At 34.4% G+C, this 22,837-nt stretch overlaps 1 protein-coding gene across 1 annotated transcript; it reads right to left on the reverse strand.

Moving 5' to 3' along the window:
- Window positions 1–213: 213 nt before the first annotated feature.
- On the reverse strand, window positions 214–2,971 carry LOC138697162 (uncharacterized). Its single transcript, XM_069822735.1, has one exon. It carries the CDS (start codon window positions 1,961–1,963, stop codon window positions 1,439–1,441), a length of 525 nt encoding a protein of 174 aa, XP_069678836.1. The 5' UTR covers window positions 1,964–2,971; the 3' UTR covers window positions 214–1,438.
- Between the last annotated feature and the right edge of the window lie 19,866 nt (window positions 2,972–22,837).

Raw genomic sequence — 22,837 nt, forward strand, 5'->3', positions numbered from 1 at the left:
CGTAAGAGTAATCATGGCCAATCAGGATTCGTAATAGAGACACGTGATTTATAGATAGGGCGAAATTGTATGTTTGGTGGTTGCAAGTAGAGGGTAGATTTGGCAGATGGACAGAGGGCAGATAGAACGCGTAAGGAGAGGTCGCACTCCACATATTCTCGGCGAACCTAACTCGGAAGGATAACAATTTACGGACTTAGAATTTTTGGTGGTTTAGTAAGAAGTCGTGTGTTGTATCATTATTATAAGTCCTAATTCTTTTCTCGTCATTATTATTACATTCGGAATAAATTGTCATCAAGTTATCAACTCTCCGTTATATTACTGGTGTTTTATAGTACAAAATATATAATTACGTGAACTCAGAAATTAGTCTACCAACTTGTAGGAAGTGAGAGCAGTATATTATACACTTGGACGCGCATTTCTGCTAATCTGAAACGAACACTTAATAATAATAATAAACGTTATCATAGTTCTTACCAACAACTTCTGGTGTGCGCCTACATCATTTCAATCTACGAGCACGTCTCCCAAACCCCAATTCCCGACCGTTTTGCAGCTGACCTGGGACCTCATACTCTACCGGAGTAATCTCGAGGAGGCTGGCGCCCAAATTAATTAGTATACATCTTTAATTATTTACATCAACGTGCCTCCTTGAGCTACTTTCCATATACGACGGAGCTGGCAGCCGAGGGCGACGACGACCGACGACCGTCGCAGATTCTGGCGCCCCAATGACCACCGACGACCTCTTCACTTTTCCCTTCTGTCCTCCCTCGTTTCAAGTTTTCAATATTCTTTTTTCTCCCTTTCAATCTTCTTTCTCCTCTTCCCCTTCTCATTCCTTCCGTGACTTCTCACTCCTTTCCATTTCTCTGCCTCATTCCTTTCCCCCATTATATCTCCTTTTCTCCTGTTCTCTCTTTTCCCGTTTCACCTTTTTCAAGTTCTTCCATTTCTCCTCTTCCGTCTTTCAAATAATATTTCTCTATTTCTCTTCTCGTTCTCCAGTTTTTCTTCCGCTTCTTGGTTTCCTTTTTTCTTCCGTTTCCCCTCTCGTGTCCTTTTCGGTTTCTTCTCTTCCGTAATTTTTATATTTTCCCCTCTTGCGTCTTCTTCCGTTTAGCTTCTGTCTCCTTCATTTTCTTCTCTTTCGTTTTCTTTCGTTTCTGCACTTCCGTCTATTTATCCTCTCTCGTCTCCTCTCCTTCCTCCTTTTTCCATTCCTTTCGTTTCTCCTTCTTCCACATTTTTTTTCTTCTGCCATTTTCTGTTTCTCTCAATCCACCTCCTTATTGCTTCTGTCTTTTTTCTGTTTTGCCATTTCCACCTTCCGTTTCTCTTTTTTATAAAAGTACTTTTATTCCGTCTTCTTCCGCTGCTACTATACCTTCTTTCTTCGTCCCTCCCCTTTTACCTTATTCCGTTTTATTTATTCCCTTTTCCGATTCTCCTGTTTCGCCTTTTTCCGTTTCTCCTCTTTCGCCTTTTCCGTTTCTTCTCTTTCGCCTTTTTCCGTTTCTCTTCTTTCGCCTTTTTCCGTTTTTATCTTTCCGCCTTTTTCCGTTTTTCCCCTTTCGTCTTCTCCCGATTCTCCTGTTTCGCCTTTCCACCTCTCCTCTTTCGCCTTCTTCCGATTTTGCTGTTCCGCCTTCTTCCGTTTTACCTCTTTCGCCTTCTTCCGTTTCGCCTCTTCCGCCTTCTTCCGTTTCTCCCCTTTCGCCTTCTTCCGATTCTCCTGTTTCGTCTTCTTCCGTTTCGCCTCTTCCGCGTTCTTCCGTTTCTCCCCTTCCGCCTTCTTCCGTTTCTCCCCTTTCGCCTTCTTCCGTTTCTCCCCTTTCGCCTTCTTCGCGATTCTTATATTTCGCCTTTTTCCGTTCTTCTCTTTCGCCTTCTTCCGATTGTCCTGTTCCACCCTCTTCCGATTCTCCTCTTTTGCCTTCTTCCGATTCACCATTTCCGCCTTATTCCTTTTCTTTTCTTTCGCCTTCTTCCGATTCTCCCGTTTCGGCTTTGCCGTTTCCTCTCTTTCGCCGTCCGATTCTCATGTTCCGCCTTCTTTCGTTTCTTCTCTTTCCTCTTTTTCCTTTTCTCCTCTTTTTCCTTCTTCCGTTTCTTCTCTTTCGGCTTCTTCCGTTTCCCCTCTTTCGCCTTCCGATTCTCCTGTTCCGCCTTCTTCCGTTCCTTCTCTTTTGCCTTTTCTGTTTCTCCTCTTTCGCCTTCTTCCATTTCTCCTTTTTCGCCTTTTCCGTTTCTCCTCTTTCGCCTTCCGATTCTCCTGTTCCGCCTTCTTCCGTTTCTTCTCTTGTCTCTTCCTCCTTTTCTCCTCTTTTGCCTTCTTCCTATTCTCCTCTTTCGACTTTTCCGTTTCTCCTCTTTCGCCTTCCGATTCTCCTGTTCCGCCTTCTTCCGTTTCTTCTCTTGTCTCTTCTTCCTTTTCTCCTCTTTTACCTTCTTCCTATTCTCCTCTTTCGCCTTTTCCGTTTCTCCTCTTTCGCCTTCCGATTCTCCTGTTCCGCCTTCTTCCGTTTCTTCTCCTGTCTCTTCTTCCTGTTCTTCTCTTTTGCCTTCTTCCTATTCTCCTCTTTCGCCTTTTCCGTTTCTCCTCTTTCGCCTTCCGATTCTCCTGTTCCGTCTTCTTTCGTTTCTTCTCTTTCCTCTTTTTCCTTTTCTTCTCTTTTTCCTTCTTCCGTTTCTTCTCTTTCGCCTTTTCCGTTTCTCCTCTTTCGCCTTCCAATTCTCCTGTTCCGCCTTCTTTCGTTTCTTCTCTTCTCTCTTCTTCCTTTTCTCCTCTTTTGCCTTCTTCCTATTCTGCTCTTTCGCCTTTTCCGTTTCTCCTCTTTCGCCTTCCGATTCTCCTGTTCCGCCTTCTTCCGTTTCTTCTCTTTCGCCTTTTCCGTTTCTCCCCTTTCGCCTTTTCCCATTTCGTACTACTCCTGTTATGTTATTGTTATTACTACTACAAGGTCAGATAATGTAATAATTGAAATTACTTCAAATGTGTTAATTTTACGCAGTTTATTTCAAATATCATGGAAGTACGAAGAATTATTATTCAAACAGGAGAGCATATCCTAATTGTTTTATTCATATGAGCAATGTTAATATGCATCATTGTTCCATTACGCTGTTGAGTTGTAATAATCGTTCTAAGTCGCTGTGCGTTACAATTAATAAAGAGAAACTGCAAACTCTTTCTCCTTACTCATCGCCCACGTTGCCGTGTTCTCGTTTACATGTTCGTGTTACCAATTACTGCAGGTTCCGGAATCTGTTATCCCTTTGCTTGCAGCTAGTGAAATATTACAGCAAGTATCAAGTAACACAGAATTCAATGAAATGCAAGCAATCATGCCTAGGTATTGTAATTGTTACCTCAGTTGCTTTGTGTGTTGGGAACTCGCTGTATTATAATTATGAGGCTCGTCGCAATGCAAATGTAGTAATAATGAACTACATGAATACCCCATGACTCTTCTTTAAATTCGTCTGCACACACAGTGAAAACAAAACAAGAGGCTTACATATAGATTTCTCTCATGAGTCTCATGAAATATTCAACAGAATTCTTGAATTGTGTTTGAAGATTACTATCGGAACATTATCATTATTAGAATTAGAATTAGAATTATTTATTAGGGTGAAATTAAGACCATTAGGTCTTCTCTTCCACTTCACCATAAATCAACCTGAGGTACAATACAATAAATTGTTACATTCAGTGATATTAGCTAATGATACTTGCCACAGAAGTTAGTAATAATATAACATATTATAATCTTTTCGCTGTAAGAAAAATCCTAATATAAACCATAGTACGTGACTGAAGTGAGGCTTCATTGGCCGCTGTTTGGCGCCATAGATTCTCAGTACGTGTTCCCGCCTACTGTTGTACATTCTGTTTCATGTTAAACATTTCCCGTTACTCGTCAAGTAGGTCTAACCTCACTACTATGCATTCGTTTGCTTAGGAAACATTTACTTTATAATAATTACTGTAATTAAAACTCACTTAACTTATTGTATACATTTAAAACTATTTGTTTTTCTCCGCTTTTGAGAGGGTTTCCACTCTTATGTATAATAACAACACACACCGAAGATGCAGAAGCCATGCTTTGGTACTACGTGCTTACGTCAACAACTACGAGCTCAAGTGACGCCAGCTTGTTACAAGAACAGACTACCTCGGTATTACTGTTGGTATTCATCCGCGTTCATAGTACATAACAAAACATAAAGGTAGTTTTCTTTTACATAACGTTTTACATATGAGTGAAGTTATATGTTTCATCGTATTTAACAACTAAAATTAATATTTTGCAATTCATTTTGCGTAATTTTCAGAAAAGTCTGTGAATATGTTAGAAATTTAATTTTTCAGTCGTTGACTTTACTACATTATATATTTTGTTAGGTGTTAACCTTTACATAATAAATTGTGTGATGTATGAACGTTTTCGTTGACCATGTCAACATCATCAGATACACTCTGTCATTTTACAATATCAATACTCTCAATGTTATCTACACAATTCACATACAATACATGTTTACTGTCATATGAAGGTAAAACCTATTAAAAAATTATATGAATTAGTTTTATAATGTTGAATTGTGGATACCCCATCTGTCAACAATTAAAATATACTTATATTATCATGGGTATATTCTTTGCAAATCATCACATGTGAGCGATAATATGAACGATGTAATGATATGAGGCTAAAAGTAAGATAAAATATAAAAATGATGAGCTAACTCTATTTAATGCTTTACTATGCATGTGAGGATTTGCAAATTACAATATTTTGTTACAAGGTATTCACTTTTCCATATCATAGTATAAAATTCTGGCCTGTTATAACTGCCTATATTTTGTAGATCTTGGTGTTATTGTTTATGCCAATATGTTGGGTTTAAACTGTTTATAATTAATCAGTTTAAACCCAACACATTGGCATAAACAATAACACCAATATGTTTACATTAGGATTTTTCTTACAGCGAAAACAGTATAGTTTACAAGCAGCCAACACATATATTAGAAAAAAAAACCTTAAAGACCAATCTAGGGTAAACTCAAAGCCAACAATGAACCCACAACTGAGAAAGATACAATAACCATAATAACCAACTATTTAGAAACCTTAGGAATCCCAACTGAGGTCAAGCAGTTACCTTTGCAAGAAATATCCACAGATTATGTTCATTATGCACATAGAATTATTCCAATTCATAAACATAAGAAGTCCAAAAGGAAATAACATTTCAATGGATACCTAGTCATTGTGATATACCTGGAAACGAGAAAGTCGATGATATTGCAAAACAGGCAACATATTTGCAACCAAGACCTCTTCAAGTGATATCTCTATCCAATGCTTTGGCTTCAGTGAAGTCTCATTTTACAAACCTATGGATCAACAATTGGCTCTCTTCTGACAAAGGAAAAATTTTACAGTCTGTACAAAAGAAACCAAATGACCTGGAAATGTACAAAAACTTGCCCAGACATGGTCAAAAATTTTTAACAAGAGCCAGAACAGGTTACATTGTCACTCAATTGTACCTACACCGATTTCACATTTCTGATAATCCTACTTGTCTGTGATGTAATAATCATGATGAGGATCTGGAACACTTTCTTGTATACTGTACTCCAACCACGAGAAAGTCTCCAGGGAATGAAGGGAAGCGGGATGATGCTGTGAAAGAATGTTGATGTCATAAGATGTCATAAGCTCACACACGTGGGTACTCATATCTCAATTGGCTGTCTCTCAAGGCACAAACCATAACACATTTTTATACTACCCTAGTTACAAAATTAGATCACTGTTAATCTCTTGGTCTTTTAATCCCTCCATACAGGAAATAACATATGCAGGAGAGCGCATGGTTTTTAAACTGACGTTATAATTCTAATATTATTTATTACTTCGCTCCAATAGATGACGCAATAGTAAGCACATTCCTTTCGCGGTTTATCTCCTGATTGGAGAACAGTACTCTCCATCCATAAACCACAAAAGAAGTAAATTAAAATCATCAGTACCAGTTGCAGAAAAGACAGGCCTGCAGTATATATTGACTACACCCCACCTCTGGCTGCTAGCAACAGGCATCTATAATGAACACCGATCAAAATATCCCTCATGTCTCGTGAAAAACAACAACTGAATAGACTACAGTGGACTATAGTGGACTTTATGTTGTCAGCAAACAGCTGGATACATTAAGAAGATTGATTGATTGATGTTCATTATGATATTCATATAGATCTCCTAGAATCAGCTAACAAAAAGACGCATTCACCTGAAATTTTAAAACAACTGGCAATGGAAACTCTCAATGAGAAATACCCCTCAGACAAATGGCTGAGGATCTACACTGACGGATCGCTTATAACAGAAAGAAGGAGTTGGAGCAAGAGTCTACTGTGAACACTTTAGCCATTGTATCGCAATAGGAAAAAACAAGACAGTTTTTGAAGGATGAAGCCAAAGCAATCCTATTTTTTGCACTTACACATCTACTACACAAACAGAATTTATTTGAAAAGGCAGTTATTCCAGTTGATTCGAAATCAGTAATGCAAGCAATCTCTTCTAGGCCAAAACCAAAAGCAATAACGATACAAGAAATAAAGAAACTCCTAACCCAAATTTGTAAACTTAAACAAATAGCAATACAGTGGATTCCAGCTCATGTTGCAATCCAGGGAAATGAGGAATTGGCTGATACTCTAGCAAAAAAAGGTACAATTATTTCCAAAACCAACAAAGAAATAGTCACTTTTTAGGAGAAAGGCTCTGCAAATTTACAAACTTACAACCCAGAATGACACCAGAGATAAACAGTGGGCTAAAATACAAGAAGATTGGACAGTCAATAAACAAAAACCATGGAAAGAAGCAGTAGTAACATTTAGACAGAACATAGTTCATGTTTGTCTAGCAGCACACAGCCATAATTATTATTATTATTATTATTATTATTATTATTATTATTATTATTATTATTATTATTATATAAGTCGTAAGTGAAGAGAAATATTGGAAGACCACTAAAACGACGTGAGGAGTAGTTTTGGAAATGAGGACGAAACGGATCGGAAAGTCCATTTCATTATGCCTATTATTAATATTCTTACTATTATTATCATTATTATTATTATCTTCATTATTATTATTATTATTATTATTATTATTATTATTAGTCTATTATTATTATATAAGTTGTAAGTGAAGAGAAATATTGGGAAGACCACTAAAACGACGTCAGGAGTAGTTTTGGAAATGGGGACGAAACGGATCGGAAAGTCCATTCCATTATGCCTATTATTAATATTTTTACAATTATTATTATTATTATTATTATTATTATTATTATTATTGTTATTATTGTTATTATTATTATTATTATTATTATTATTATTATTATTATTATTATTATTATTATATAAGTTGTTGTAAGTGAAGAGAAATATTGGAAGACCACTAAAACGACGTCAGGAGTAGTTTTGGAAATAGGGACGAAACGAATCGGAAAGTCCATCCCGTTATGCCTATTATTAATAACCTTACTATTATTATCTCCATTATTATTATTATTATTATTATTATTATTATTACATAAGTTGTAAGTGAAGAGAAATATTGGAAGACCACTAAAACGACGTCAGGAGTAGTTTTGAAAAATAGGGACGAAACGGATCGGAAAGTCCATTCCATTATGCCTATTATTAATGTCCTTACTATTATTATCTTCATTATCATTGTTATTATTATTATTATTATTATTATTATTATTATTATTATTATTATTATTATTATTATTATATAAGTTGTAAGTGAAGAGAAATATTGAAAGACGTCAGGAGTAGTTTTGGAAATGGGGACGAAACGGATCTGAAAGTCCATTCCATTATGCATATTATTAATATTCTTACTATTATTATCATTATTATTATTATCTTCATTATCATTTATTATTATTACCTTCATTATCATTTTTATTATTATTATTATTATTATTATTATTATTATTATTATTATTGGTGATGGTGGTGGTGGTGGTGATGGTGGTGGAGGTAATGGTGGTGGTGGTGATGGTGATGGAGGTGAAGGTGGTGGTGGTAGTGGTGGTGGTGATGGTGATGGAGGTGAAGATGGTGGTGGTGGTGGTGGTGGTAGTTTCTGCTACAGTAAACAGTAAGTTCATTATTACTTTTATATGGAGATATGGACGTTAATTTGTCTCGGTTCCTAATTCCAACGTTTTTTCAGCCGAATCGCAGTTCTCCGTGCCAAATAGCACACCTGTTGCCCAGACTAGTTTTCCATCATGCAAGAGCGACGCTAATAAAATTCTTCTGGACGAAATTATTTAATTCTCGTATTAGCTGACGCCTTAAAATGTATGAGTCTAAGGCAATTATTTTACAGTTTTTTACGTAATATGGAAACAAATTATATAATAAGTATGCACCAGCACTAAATTTATTCAGTTGCGTAGATTTCATATCTTTCATTATATTAGCCCAAGCTTAACGAGGCATTTTATGGTAAGAGTGAAATAATAAATTCATTAATAAAACTGTATAATCAACCAACCAACCTGGATATGAATTGGATATTTCCGTGTCGAGACTTGGGTTTTATCTGTTACCATTCAGACTAAAATTTACATAATAACATGATTAATTTGAGTGTATTCAGAATATTGTTATCTACCGTAGCTGAAATTGAACCTATTTTATTTCTCAACAGGAAATGGAAAGTCCATTTCTTTTTCACAAAGGCCAACTGTGTGTCTCTTCTTGATTTTTCCTTTGTGAATTGAAATATTTCGTTTGCGCTATAGTATACCTACTTATTTTGGTTCACAAAAACAAAACAAAAAAAAAAAAACAAGACGCATATCATATTTTAGTTAACTAACAAGAAGGGACTCAATGTATACAGTATACTTATTTATGGCTTTTAAGGAACCCGGAGGTTCATTGCCGCCTTTACACAAGCTCGCCATCGGTCCCTATTCTGAGCAAGATTAATCCAGTCTCTACCACCATATTCCATCTTCCTCAAATCCGTTTTAATATTATCCTTCCATCTACATCTCGGTCTTATTCCCTCCGGCTCCCAACTAACACTCTACAGGGTGATTCACGAGGAAAGGTAAAAAATTTGGGATGTGAATTCTGAAGTCATTCTGAATCAAAAAGTTCATATGAATATAGGTCCGTTTTCGAACGGTTACGGAGATATGGCTCTTAGATTTCACAAAAACTTCTGAGATTCCATTGTACTAATTCGCTATTAGGGACAGATAACGGACAAATTTAAAGTTTATATTCACGTATGCATACATACCTAATATTCTAGATGTCGGGGTCGATGTTTTCGCAAATTTTCAAAGATATCTCCTTCTCCTTCAATGCACTGTTGAGCTCGAGCGCTCATCGCTCGGGAGAGTTGCACGTTGTTCTTTATGCCGCATCCAAAATACCCTCGATTAGCGCCTCTCTCGTTTCCCTGTTCCTTTACTATACCAAGTCTTTCATCCAACCTCATAGACAGTAAATACTCTTCGATATGGTACCCTTCTGTTCGGAAAGCGTCGTTCATATTCAGCGACGGCACGCAAGGAACTTCCATCGCACAAACCATAAACATACACAATATGGGCGTATTCTGTAGTCGAAAATTTGTAAGGCATCTTGAAAAACACAACTTAACACTTCCGATAAGTGTTCCTGTATAACTAGTGTACTGTAGGTAGCTGACTGAACTGCTGTGAACTGATAAGTGATAGCGTATTTTTTGGGACACCACCTGGTTTGTTTCTCTTATCTAAATCGCTCACAATGCAGATTCCAATGTTACGTCATTCATTGCGACCTTGACCTTCTCTCACGTCAGCAGCATATGGTAACGTCTGATTCACATTGGGGCGAGACGTTATACCAACAAAAATTCATCTAGCTCCGCCATCGTTCGAAAACGGACCTATGTTCATATGAACTTTTTCACTCAAAATGGCCTAAGATATCGTATCCTAAATTTTTTACCTTTCCTCGTGAATCACCCTGTATATGCATTTCTGGATTCGCCCATACGTGCTATATGCCTTACCCATCTCAAACGTCTGGATTTAATGTTCCTAATTATTTCAGGTGAAGAATAAATATGTAAACAGTATATGTTTTTAAAATGAATATACATACAAAATTTAGGTTCTAAAAATTAAGGATTTGTACTTGAGTTCACGACGATATGTCTACTAGTTTCGTCTTTATCTAAATAAGGCAAATAACCACATTTGAGATCGTCGTGAACATTTACTGGATTTAGGTTTGTTAAAATGAGAACATTTATTATATAGGCCTACAGCTGTATCATCTAGAGGACACGATAAAAATTTAGATTAATTCAACTGAGAGCAGTTGTCATAGCCTATGTAAAAACAGGAAGAATGCATCAGAACACAGAGAAAAGCACTTTAATTACACTCAGAAAATCCACAATTTTTGGGTTTTTAAATGAGTTCATTAAAGCGAAACAGCTATTATATTTGGGTTTATGAAACTGGAAACACTTCCCATAATTCGCTTTATCTTCAAGACAACAAATTCATATTTTGGTTCTTCACAGTCTAGTACAGCTATGGGGACTATCGCCGAAGTAGGGAGGGAAGTTTCCTACTCACCCCACATTCGTTTGATTGGCAGGCGAGGGGTAAAGCAGTTGTTTTGCTAAGTCAAGTGCAGTGGTGGACTCGACACACCTTGCGCATAAGTAATTTCTCCGTTGTTATTTCTTGTTTCAAAATCTTTACAGTCTTTTGTTTTTATGAAGTACATGTGTCATACAATAATTATTACAGCCACCTACTGTCATTAGGCAAATTATATATTCTTCAATTGTATAACCATTTCTTTACATGTGCACGAAAAATTCTTGAACTGCCTTGTGATCGACATAATAAATTGTTTCTTTTTAAAAACTATACAGAAAAAATAAAGCTCCATTGTCATTCAACTGTAATATATATTTTAAAATACAATGATCAATATAACAAATTGTCTTTTTAACCAATAAAAAAGTAACTAAGCTCCATTGTCATTTAACTTGAAAACATATTAAACACAATATAATGATCAGCATAATCAATTGTTTCTTTGTAAAAACACTAAAAGTAACTAAGCTCCATTGTCATTTAACTTGAAAACGTATTAAACACAATATAATGATCAACATAATCAAATGTTTCTTTGTAAAAACACTAAAAGTAACTAAACTCCATTGTCATTTAACTTTAAAACATATTAAACACAATATAATGATCAACATCATCAATTTTTTGTTTGTAAAAACACTAAAAGTAACTAAACTCCATTGTCATTTAACTTTAAAACATATTAAACACAATATAATGATCAACATAATCAATTGTTTCTTTGTAAAAACACTAAAAGTAACTAAGCTCCATTGTCATTTAACTTGAAAACATATTAAACACAATATAATGATCAGCATAATCAATTGTTTCTTTGTAAAAACACTAAAAGTAACTAAACTCCATTGTCATTTAACTTTAAAACATATTAAACACAATATAATGATCAGCATAATCAATTGTTTCTTTGTAAAAACACTAAAAGTAACTAAGCTCCATTGTCATTTAACTTGAAAACATATTAAACACAATATAATGATCAGCATAATCAATTGTTTCTTTGTAAAAACACTAAAAGTAACTAAGCTCCATTGTCATTTAACTTGAAAACATATTAAACACAATATAATGATCAGCATAATCAATTGTTTCTTTGTAAAAACACTAAAAGTAACTAAGCTCCATTGTCATTTAACTTTAAAACATATTAAACACAATATAATGATCAACATAATCAAATGTTTCTTTGTAAAAACACTAAAAGTAACTAAGCTCCATTGTCATTTAACTTGAAAACATATTAAACACAATATAATGATCAGCATAATCAATTGTTTCTTTGTAAAAACACTAAAAGTAACTAAGCTCCATTGTCATTTAACTTGAAAACATATTAAACACAATATAATGATCAGCATAATCAATTGTTTCTTTGTAAAAACACTAAAAGTAACTAAGCTCCATTGTCATTTAACTTGAAAACATATTAAACACAATATAATGATCAGCATAATCAATTGTTTCTTTGTAAAAACACTAAAAGTAACTAAGCTCCATTGTCATTTAACTTGAAAACATATTAAACACAATATAATGATCAACATAATCAAATGTTTCTTTGTAAAAACACTAAAAGTAACTAAACTCCATTGTCATTTAACTTTAAAACATATTAAACACAATATAATGATCAACATCATCAATTTTTTCTTTGTAAAAACACTAAAAGTAACTAAACTCCATTGTCATTTAACTTTAAAACATATTAAACACAATATAATGATCAACATAATCAATTGTTTCTTTGTAAAAACAGTAAAAGTAACTAAACTCCGTTGTCATTTAGCTTTAAAACATATTAAACACAATAGTGATCAACATAATCGTTTCTTTGTAAAAACACTAAAAGTAAGTAAACTCCATTGTCATTTAACTTTAAAACATATTAAACACAATATAATGATCAACATAATCAATTGTTTCTTTGTAAAAACACTAAAAGTAACTAAACTCCATTGTCATTTAACTTTAAAACATATTAAACACAATATAATGAACAACATAATCAATTGTTTCTTTGTAAAAACACTAAAAGTAACTAAACTCCGTTGTCATATAACTTTAAAACATATTAAACACAATGTAATGATCAACATAATCAATTGTTTCTTTGTAAAAGCACTAAAAGTAACTAAACACCATTGTCATTTAAGTTTAAAACATATTAAACACAATATAATGATCAGCATAATCAATTGTTTCTTTGTAAAAACACTAAAAGTAACTAAACTCCATTGTCATTTAACTTTAAAACATATAAAACACAATATAATGATCAACATAATCAATTGTTTCTTTGTAAAAACACTAAAAGTAACTAAACTCCATTGTCATTTAACTTTAAAACATATTAAACACAATATAATGATCAACATAATCAATTGTTTCTTTGTAAAAACACTAAAAGTAACTAAACTCCGTTGTCATTTAACTTTAAAACATATTAAACACAATAGTGATCAACATAATCGTTTCTTTGTAAAAACACTAAAAGTAACTAAACTCCATTGTCATTTAACTTTAAAACATGTTAAACACAATATAATGATCAACATAATCAATTGTTTCTGTGTAAAAGCACTAAAAGTAACTAAACTCCATTGTCATTTAACTTTAAAACATATTAAACACAATATAATGATCAACATAATCAATTGTTTCTTTGTAAAAGCACTAAAAGTAACTAAACTCCATTGTCATTTAACTTTAAAACATATTAAACATAATATATGAGATATGAATGAAACAAAATACTATTGTAGGCCTATACTGCTAAATTTCGTTTTTTTTTTTTTGTTGTTGATGACTCTCGGTGTTTTTTGTTATTAAGTAAAAAGGATATATTTGGCTCTAAATTAGAACGTTCAACTCAAGCTCTGAAGTAGAACTCAACGGTAATACTGAAACTAAAATGCATGTCTGTGATCCTAGACCTGGAGATACTTTTGGTCTTATTCATTGTGGAAGAAAAAAGCTGCTCACAACATTAAGTTGAGCCAAACATATATACAATACGCATTCCAAATGTGGGCAGATTAGGGAATCCCTCCTCTGGTAGGTATTTAAAAAGTTCTAATCCATTTTTTCCTAAACACTTTACTGGCGTGCTCGTTTGCAGCTCTATAATGGCTCTGCTGCTTGAGTAACATCAAATACAAATTAATTATTGAACAGACACATCTCCTTGTCCATTGCAGTTACTTCTGAAAATCTTTCTTTGAAAGAGGACGCATCAAGTAAGCCTAATATGCACTCAAAGTTTTAAATAAGTAAGTTCAATTTCAGATACTTAATAAAATAATAAGTAACTAAACCCCGAAAATACCATAAACATACCTTGTTTTGTATCTTTTCACAAATATTACGAAAATAGCTTTTAAAATTGTAAATAAATAAATAGGTACTTGTAAGATCATCGAAGTCCACTTTATGCTTCCGATCAAAGTGGCGTTTAATATTGAAGCGTTTTATATGCGCAATTTTAAACCAACATATTTAAGCAGCAGACTTTTTTTTGTAAGTAACAAAAAATTCTTTCTGTCACTCTTTCTGAAACTGACGTCCCGAGATCGAAGCCATACCCGCCACTGAATGAAGCGTGTCTGTACGAAGCACCAGGCGGAGGGGATGGTCGGTGGAGGGGATGGTCGGTGGAGTGAGGTAAGGAGGCTTTGATTGCAGTGGCCCTTCGGAGCCATTTTTCCCCATGGTTGGTCTAGTACATAGTCACGAAGCTCAATATGTAAGGAATATGCATCCAGTGACAGTTTAACTTTAGTTACTAGCCATTAGGATCGCTACTATCGTCTCATCACAGACAATGCGAAATAGTACCGGCACAATCCATTGCTCCTAGTACTCTCAGTTGCTAACCGCTTGGAGCGCTGTATCGCGAGAAATGCAAAAAATCACCTCAAGCTTCGTGACTAGCCTATATGTTATTAGTCTGTGGTTTCTTGGCATATTTGGGTTCGTGAAATGACGTCTAACGTATTTAGGTTTATCAAAATGAGCACACCAGCCATATCTGGATTCATTAACTTACGACATCTACCATATTTGGCTTCATAAAATTGTTGACTGTTGCCATATTTGGGTTCGCCACAACTAGTACATTTCAGCTACCAGAATTACTTCGCATATGAAAATATACCCATTTTTAGGATTGTTTGCAACATCATAAATATAGGAAATCCAACGATATTTACATTAAGATTAAGTGACTTTTAGTACAGTTAGCTTAATATTAAGTATCAGGCAGAAGAAGGTACAATATCAGTTTTATTTTAACCTTTTTAAGCGTGATTGTTTTTCTGCCAATTTGAATTTTTAATACTTTTTTATACTTTTGGTTACAAATTGAAATAATCGTTTAAATTTAGACGTCTTCAATGTAACAAATGTAATGTATTTTACTCAGTGGCGGCTCTTGAACTTGTGGATTGGGAGAGCTGCAGTAGATTTTGGTACATACAAATTTCACTTCTTGATACCATTACTAATGAGTATGGGACAAAAATAAATGCACTACGTATCGAAAAACCAAAACTTTCTCACTTAGTTGGGAGATGTCTGTGGTATCATTTTCTAATCGCTAAAAAAAAACTAATACCATCGATTTCAGTCTGAATTTCTGATCGGCAGACACTCAACTTGCAATCTACCAGTTCATTCTGAATTGTCTTAGAATTACCTTTAAACAGTGGCATGTTCCAAATGATTTTTGAGAGGCTCGTTTAGATTACTCACGGACTGTAGCAACCCACGAAATACACCAGAGTCCTTCGAATCGTTTTTTCATCACGTCCCCTAAGGGGAAGTTCATATTGGCCACAAAATTTGATACAATCAATATTTTTTTTTTTTTAATAATTTCACGATTGTTTCTCACTTCTTGATTATGTTTGAGAATGTTTGTTCTGTTCGTTTCACTTAATTGCGCAGCAATATTAGTTTTGCATAACATAGCCAATGAAACAACATTTTTCAGGTGAGATTGCGAAGATTCGTGCTTTTTAATTTTTAGGGGCAAATGTCCTAAATCTGTCACACCACTCCTAGTCTTTGCAGGATCACCATCGAAGAGAAGACAACCACAAATGATCAGCGTAAATGCCATTATTATACTTCCTTACATATATGCACTATTTCGGCTGGAAAAAGCTTGAGTAAGATTTAAGTTGGGTAACGAACGACCCTTTAATTTCACTTCATTACATCAATTTTCTCCGCAAGGGAAAGTTGAGAAAAATAAAATTAATATTCTGTAATTCTCACACACTCATGCTTGCACATTTGCACTGGTTAAGTTACGGTACTAAGACGTCACACCAAAGCAACACTCAGATAATATACTGACGGCCAACAATTTTCTAAAACTGGAAAAGAAGTCTCTTTCGTATTTTGCGTGCTATATAAAAAGGATTATACTCGTGCAATCATTTTGAGTTAAAGCAAATATTAGGTTCTGCTCGAGGCTGGATATATACGTAATAATAAGACGAAAGAGAATATTAATTTCGTTATATTAACTCGATAAGATTCTACAACAATAAGTATGCGAAGAGAAAATAAAAATTTTGTCATTAAGTTTCAAGGGAATAGAGAATCCATTTGACGTAGCATTACAATAGCGGTGTGGGAGGGGAGGAAAGATCTTCCCTTGTCGCCTGACTCTGCAAGCCACTGCAGCGAAATATGGGTTTTAACAGCGGCAGTTTCCCTCTGCTTCCCTTCACCTCTCTACCCCCTGACCAAGCAAGAGACACTCTCTATGATCTGTCCCACCCTGCAGATACCAGGACGACTTTGAATGCAGTGTCAATTTCAGTACAGTCGACGCGCAAAAAGATAATGCATAAGATAATAGTACATATTCCCGGCCAGATTAAATATAAAGCAATTTACCAATAAAAGCTGTAAAATTCTTCTACAAATTAAAATAAATATTATTTTTATTTTCCTGTCAAAGCAGGGAGTGCTGCAGCTCCGCAGATCTTATGGACGAGCCGCCCCTGATTTTACTTATGTTAAACTTTTCACTTCTCCGGTTTGTTTATTTAGGTCACATGACCAGGGATTTTGCCACATTTGAACATATATTCTTGGTTCTTAATCATTAAGGAGACAAGAAAGCGCAAAAGAATATATTTCTTTTAGTTACAGTTAGAAGTTGGTGAAACAAACGGTGTAAAGAACTATACATTAAAGATGATAATAAAAATAATGTAAAAATTTATTACAATTCCGTTTGTGCTTATGTACAAGGAAGAATCGTGTGTTTTGAGGCTTCATGTCTTTTTACAGTAAATTCGCGATTCAGTATTGTGTGCACGTTCCTGTCCTTTTTTTTTTTTTTTTTTTTTTTTTTTCCCCCCCCCATTCATTGGACGTTCCTTCTCCTCTTGCTACAGTCCTTTTTTCTATGAAACTCTGAACAAGTAATTAACGGGATGAGATTTACCTCTTACAGGCAACCTCTTAGAATTCCAAGAAGACCTCTTTCTTTTACCCTCGTGTCTTCAATATTAAGGCGTTTGATAAATGATACAGAGTTATCCCGTTTTGTCTTCATTTCAGATACCTCATTAGTACCTGTGAATGGGACCTCCCTTTAATAAATTAGAAAAAAAAAACCTAGTGCAAGCGTACTTTGTAGACGTAAACATCAAACTTATAGTTAATTTTTCACTCATTTTGGAAAGGAGAAATGAGTTTGAGAATATCTTGTTTGTGGAAGTTACAAACTTTTATTTTAGGACAAGGTCTGTAATTCATTTTCGGATGTGCCAAAAATAGTCAAACCTTTTATTTTAACGTCGAAAGTTTCATGGAAACACAGATATTAACTAATAAGTTGACATGTTGGGTGTTTTCCTAATACCAGGACATTAGTGTGTGGTTGAAATGCTGATGTAAGATTGCTCATAACTGCAAAGGTAATGAAAAGCAAGGGACATAATAATGAATCGATTGATATTACAATAAATTTATGGATGTATGAATAGATTGATGGGAATGTGGATGGTTGGATGAGGGAATATGTGGATGAATGTATCAAAGAATGGATAGATGAAATGATCAAAGAATACTATACACTAGAACACTCAACAAGTAATGGCAACGATGCTGTTAATCAGTGCTCCTAGCGGTGACCATTGAAATCTTGTACAGGGACATCATTTTATTTTTACGAACATTTTTAATATTAACCTGTCTATACCTTTAGAGAACCGGAAACACCGCTTGCTCCCCCCTCCAAGACTGGAGTTCGATGATACTGGCGTAAAACACAAATCACTCTACTAGGCATAGGAAGGAAGAAAAGTAGTTCATCCATTTACGTAAACTAGGAAATATCGCGATTTTGAGTTTGATAATTTTCATTAGGTTTTTCTTTAATCAAAGTACAGTACTGCATTCAGGATAAGTGTTTTTACTCACGAAGTGAGTTATCCATGCGAACGTATTCATTATGCAGTGTATATTATACTGCCTACAGCACATTAGCGTACAATATAGAGAAAGAAGTTAAATTGAAAAATAAACATAATATGAATATTTAAACACAATTTTGAAAATGGTGGCCATTCATTTCGATACAGGCTTCAGTTCTTTTGTGCATTTTATCGCACTATAGACTATTGCATCTAATTCCAATTGCCAGTTTCGTCCTTCGTACTAGTAACTCATGTTGAAATAATTCTGTACCTACTCTACGTACTGTAAATTCAATCTTCACTTCTGCCCGACCCGAAAATATAAAATTACTCAGACATGCTATCTACTGTCCGTCCAAGTGGTTATGCCGCAGGATTGTAGAAAGGGAGGAAATCACGTGACAGTTAATTACTTAACGAGGCCCTTTTATTTAAGTTAAATTAAACAGCTGTATAATATTACGTAAACGTCCAATTCCTAAGAGAAATTAATGTTTTCAGAAAAGAGCTGAGATAGCCCAGCTATTACAGAGTGGCGAGCAGAAGCAGGTGGGGGAAATCGGGATGCGACGTAGGCAAACGGACAGTACCTGTGCGAAAATATGATTCAATATTGAAAGCTCTTTCGTCACTGGAAAACGCGAACATATTTCTGGAACGTACTATACTCAGTAACTCAGTACTGCTTACTATCTGCGGTCTTGGTTGTGTGTGGAGTTGGAACTTCCTTAGTAGAAGGGGTGGGAGTGAAGTACATTCAAAAACTCAGGTACAATAAAAATTGAAGTAAAAATGAAATGATGTCCCTGTACTAAGTAATAGAGTAGCGATTGTTTCATAAATGTTCAATATTGAAAGTCTGGAAGTGCTCATAGTTTGTAAATACAGTGGCTGTTTGTGATATGTAGTGAACAGTACAGCTCTAAAGTATGAACAAAGGTGCTTAGTAAAAATCCAAGTTGCGAGATAAAAAACATGCAACTCAGTGCTTTAGAAAATTACAGGAAGCCTGTGGAAAGAAGTCCTACCATACTGAACTATTGCAAGTTGGGTGGAAGCGAGGCGTTCGCTTTAAATCAAAAGTTGACTTCCGAATAGCTTTAGATTGATCAGTGAGAGAGATGTCCAGAAATGATGCCGTAGTTGGATTCAACCATCTGCCAAGGATTTGGCAACGTATTGTTGACATAATAAAGGACTATATTTGAAGTATGCAGTGTTAAACAATAACTATGTTACGATGAAAGAGTAATGGAACGGAGAAAAATTCTCTCCGGCGCCGGGATTTGAACCCGGGTTTTCAGCTCTACGTGCTGATGCTTTATCCACTAAGCCACACCGGATACAACTCCGACGCCGGTTAGAATCGTCTCAGATTAAGCTCCAACTCTTAGGTTCCCTCTAGTGGCCGCCTCAGCACATGTGTGGACTTCGGTCCTGGTTCATAGACATCCATGACGTAGTGCAGAGGGCGGCCACTAGAGGGAACCCAAGAGTTGGAGCTTAATCTTAGACGATTCTAACCGGCGTCGGAGTTGTATCCGGTGTGGCTTAGTGGATAAAGCATCAGCACGTAGAGCTGAAAACCCGGGTTCAAATCCCGGCGCCGGAGAGAATTTTTCTCCGTTCCATTACTCTTTCATCGCATGATGACGCAGAATATCTGCATGGAAATATCATATGTACTTCGGTACATTAGAATAATATATAAGTAACTATGTTGCCAATACTTTTCGAATATCCTAGTAGATGGATGTATGAATGCACGAACGGATGAATACAAGAATGCATGATTGCAATTATGCATGAGTGAGTGAGTGAGTGAGTGAGTGAGTGGGTAGATAGATACGTACTTTCGTGAACAGTTGAATTGAGGCATGGGTTTATGAATGGATGTGTAAGTGTGGATGGATGAATTTATGTATGTATGATAGATAGATTTATTGATATAGTTCACAAAAGTACAAAACATAATAATTTAACAAAAGATCTATATACAAATGTAGTTCTACTTAATAAATATACAATTTCCTAAACTAATTAATCTACCGCAAATCTCAATAATTTATTGATTCAAACTTGCAATTAACGTCTTGTTTTAGTGCATGTTTAAACCAGTCGTGATAACCCTTAAGACTTTAAACCTTATTTATTTGCTCCTTTTCAAAATTTAATTGTAGGCCTAATATTTAGGTCTTATTGTACATAATAATTTATTATTCCAATTAAGTGATCAGATGTCGACATACTGTAAGTCATGAATCTGAAATAGCTGAATCGGTACATTCCCTATGTAGGTTAATCTTTCTTTCTTGCAATATTTTCATGTCAGCAGAAATGTTTGCGTAACTTCTATGAAAACTACCGCATACCTGCTTAGAAACAAACTTGACAAGTTGCTTACATAATCAACCTCAATTTAGTTTCATCATTGTGTCGCATCTACTCATTATCGATTCATTGCTATTATGATGACTAATAAATTTATTATAAATGCATTCTTATTGAAATTAAAATATATTAGTTAACCAATTTATAAAGTCAAATTTTCTTCTGAAATTTTACTAATTAATATAGCTATCGGAATACATTAATAACTACCTTAATTCTCTATTTTCAATTTTTTTATTATTATTTTAAAAAAACTTCACGTAATTCTATCTTATTTTCAAAACCTGTCTTATCTTATTTAATTAATAATAAGTTTTTTCTGATTTTAGGAAAATTTAATCTTTGTTGATGCCTATCTCTTAGTAGGTAGTTTCGTTCAGTATCTATAGTTTTGATTGAATCTACTTTATTTCTGTTAGAGTTTCTATTTGTCATTTTACCTCTTATTAACTGTTAGTCACCTGCTTCTACTTCATCGGTCGGTATCGCACAGCTCCGCCATATTGTAGCACTTCCTCTCGCGAACCCCGGACTACCAACGGCCTGTGGCATTCTTATTAATTGATCTTCACTTGCGCTGACTTTGCCGGTTGGTCCACAATCACTACTCCTTGTTGTATTTTCACTTGCGCGCCTCAGACTACCCTCACTGGTTATGTATGTATGAATTGATGGATGAACGTATGAATGCAGAAAGCAATGACAGGTAGATTCTTGCATTTTTATTACAGATTTGCTGAAAATTGAAATGTATAGAGAAATTGACGATAAGACTTGTGCAATTAAAAACTTTATTCATCATCAGCCGAACATGGATTAAGTCCAATAGACTTGTTCCATTCTCATGAAGGATTAACTTGTTTAATTCAACGATTTGTAGGTGTAACAATAGTCCTTCTTCCTCTTGACATAGAAGTTAGGACTTTTTATGGAATATTGGAGTCATCCGTTCTATTGACATATTCCAATCAGTTGATTCTGTGTTGAGCTATTTTGTGCTGTAAGTTGAATATTTTCAGTTCCTGTCTAATGTATTCGTTTCTTCTTCTGTTCAATTGTGTGCAGCTCTACTCGTCTTAGGAATTTCATATCTACAGCTTCAATTCTTGAAACTTGTTTCCTTGTGCAAAGTCCTCAACGGTCAAGACAACATCAAATAGTGAATTGAGCGGAAAATGCACCCTAACTTCAGCGGTAGAAACTGAAGATCATGCCCGGAATAACAAGGGAAAGTCCTCAACGATCAAATGATCGGAGGAGGCAACCTTCCTATTGGGGAAAAACAATATGCCATTTAGCCTAAAGATGGCAGCCCCATCAACATGACTAACCCTGCGAATCGCCAGTAATGAATTCAGGGGAAATATTATTGCTAAAATTTCTCATGAAGGAAATAAAGAACATTATTATTTCATTAATAAATTTGTCCGTACATATTGCATTATTTAATATCAGTACCCCTAATACCATAATTACAAATCTGATATGTTATTTCATTTTTAATTATTGTATTATATTATCATAAAAATAAATTGTGAAAAACATTTCTAAATTCATGCAGTTACTACGTTAATCAAAATTAGTGAACTCGCTTCGCTCCATTACTATACATTGACTCATGCAAAGAAGTATGGCATTATAAAGCTCTTTATTTCCCTGACAAAATGAAATGTCTGCTTGACACTATAATCAATAATGGGGAGGCCTACTTTATATCAAGATAATGTAAACAATTATGTTACTTTTTTCCCAAATGTTTATATCACCAAGAACTGGATGGGTTAATGAGCATTTACAATAAAAGCTATTATTATTATTATTATTATTATTATTATTATTATTATGATTATTATTATTATTATTATTATTATTATTATTATTATTATCATTGCCAGACATCAAGATCTTGATTTTTTTTTTGTAAAATCATTAAGGGTGATATTGATCGTCAATCCTTCTTAAGCAATATCAGTCTTTGTATTCCTGCTGAAGATTTCAGATTTCATAACATTTTTACAGTAGAAATTCTAGAAACTCTCTCTCCGATCTGCAGATGTATTAAATATGCTAATTTGCATGAACTTAGATCCATTTAATGTGTAGTATATACTTTTGGAGTTATGTTAGTTGTTATTAATTTATGTGTATTGTTTATAATATTATTCTCGTTATCATTATATCATTTGTATTATATTCATTTATAAGATTCCATTCTTTCATTTTCAATTGTCATTAATTTAATTGTCTTTATTTTAATA

This window comes from Periplaneta americana, chromosome 3, assembly GCF_040183065.1.
Source record: "Periplaneta americana isolate PAMFEO1 chromosome 3, P.americana_PAMFEO1_priV1, whole genome shotgun sequence".
NCBI lineage: Eukaryota > Metazoa > Arthropoda > Insecta > Blattodea > Blattidae > Periplaneta > Periplaneta americana.

Excerpts from the sequence above, each read along its gene's own strand:
- LOC138697162 (XM_069822735.1), bottom strand. The coding sequence starts at position 1,963 with ATGGTGAATCGGAAGAAGGCAAAAGAGGAGAATCGGAAGAGGGTGGAA.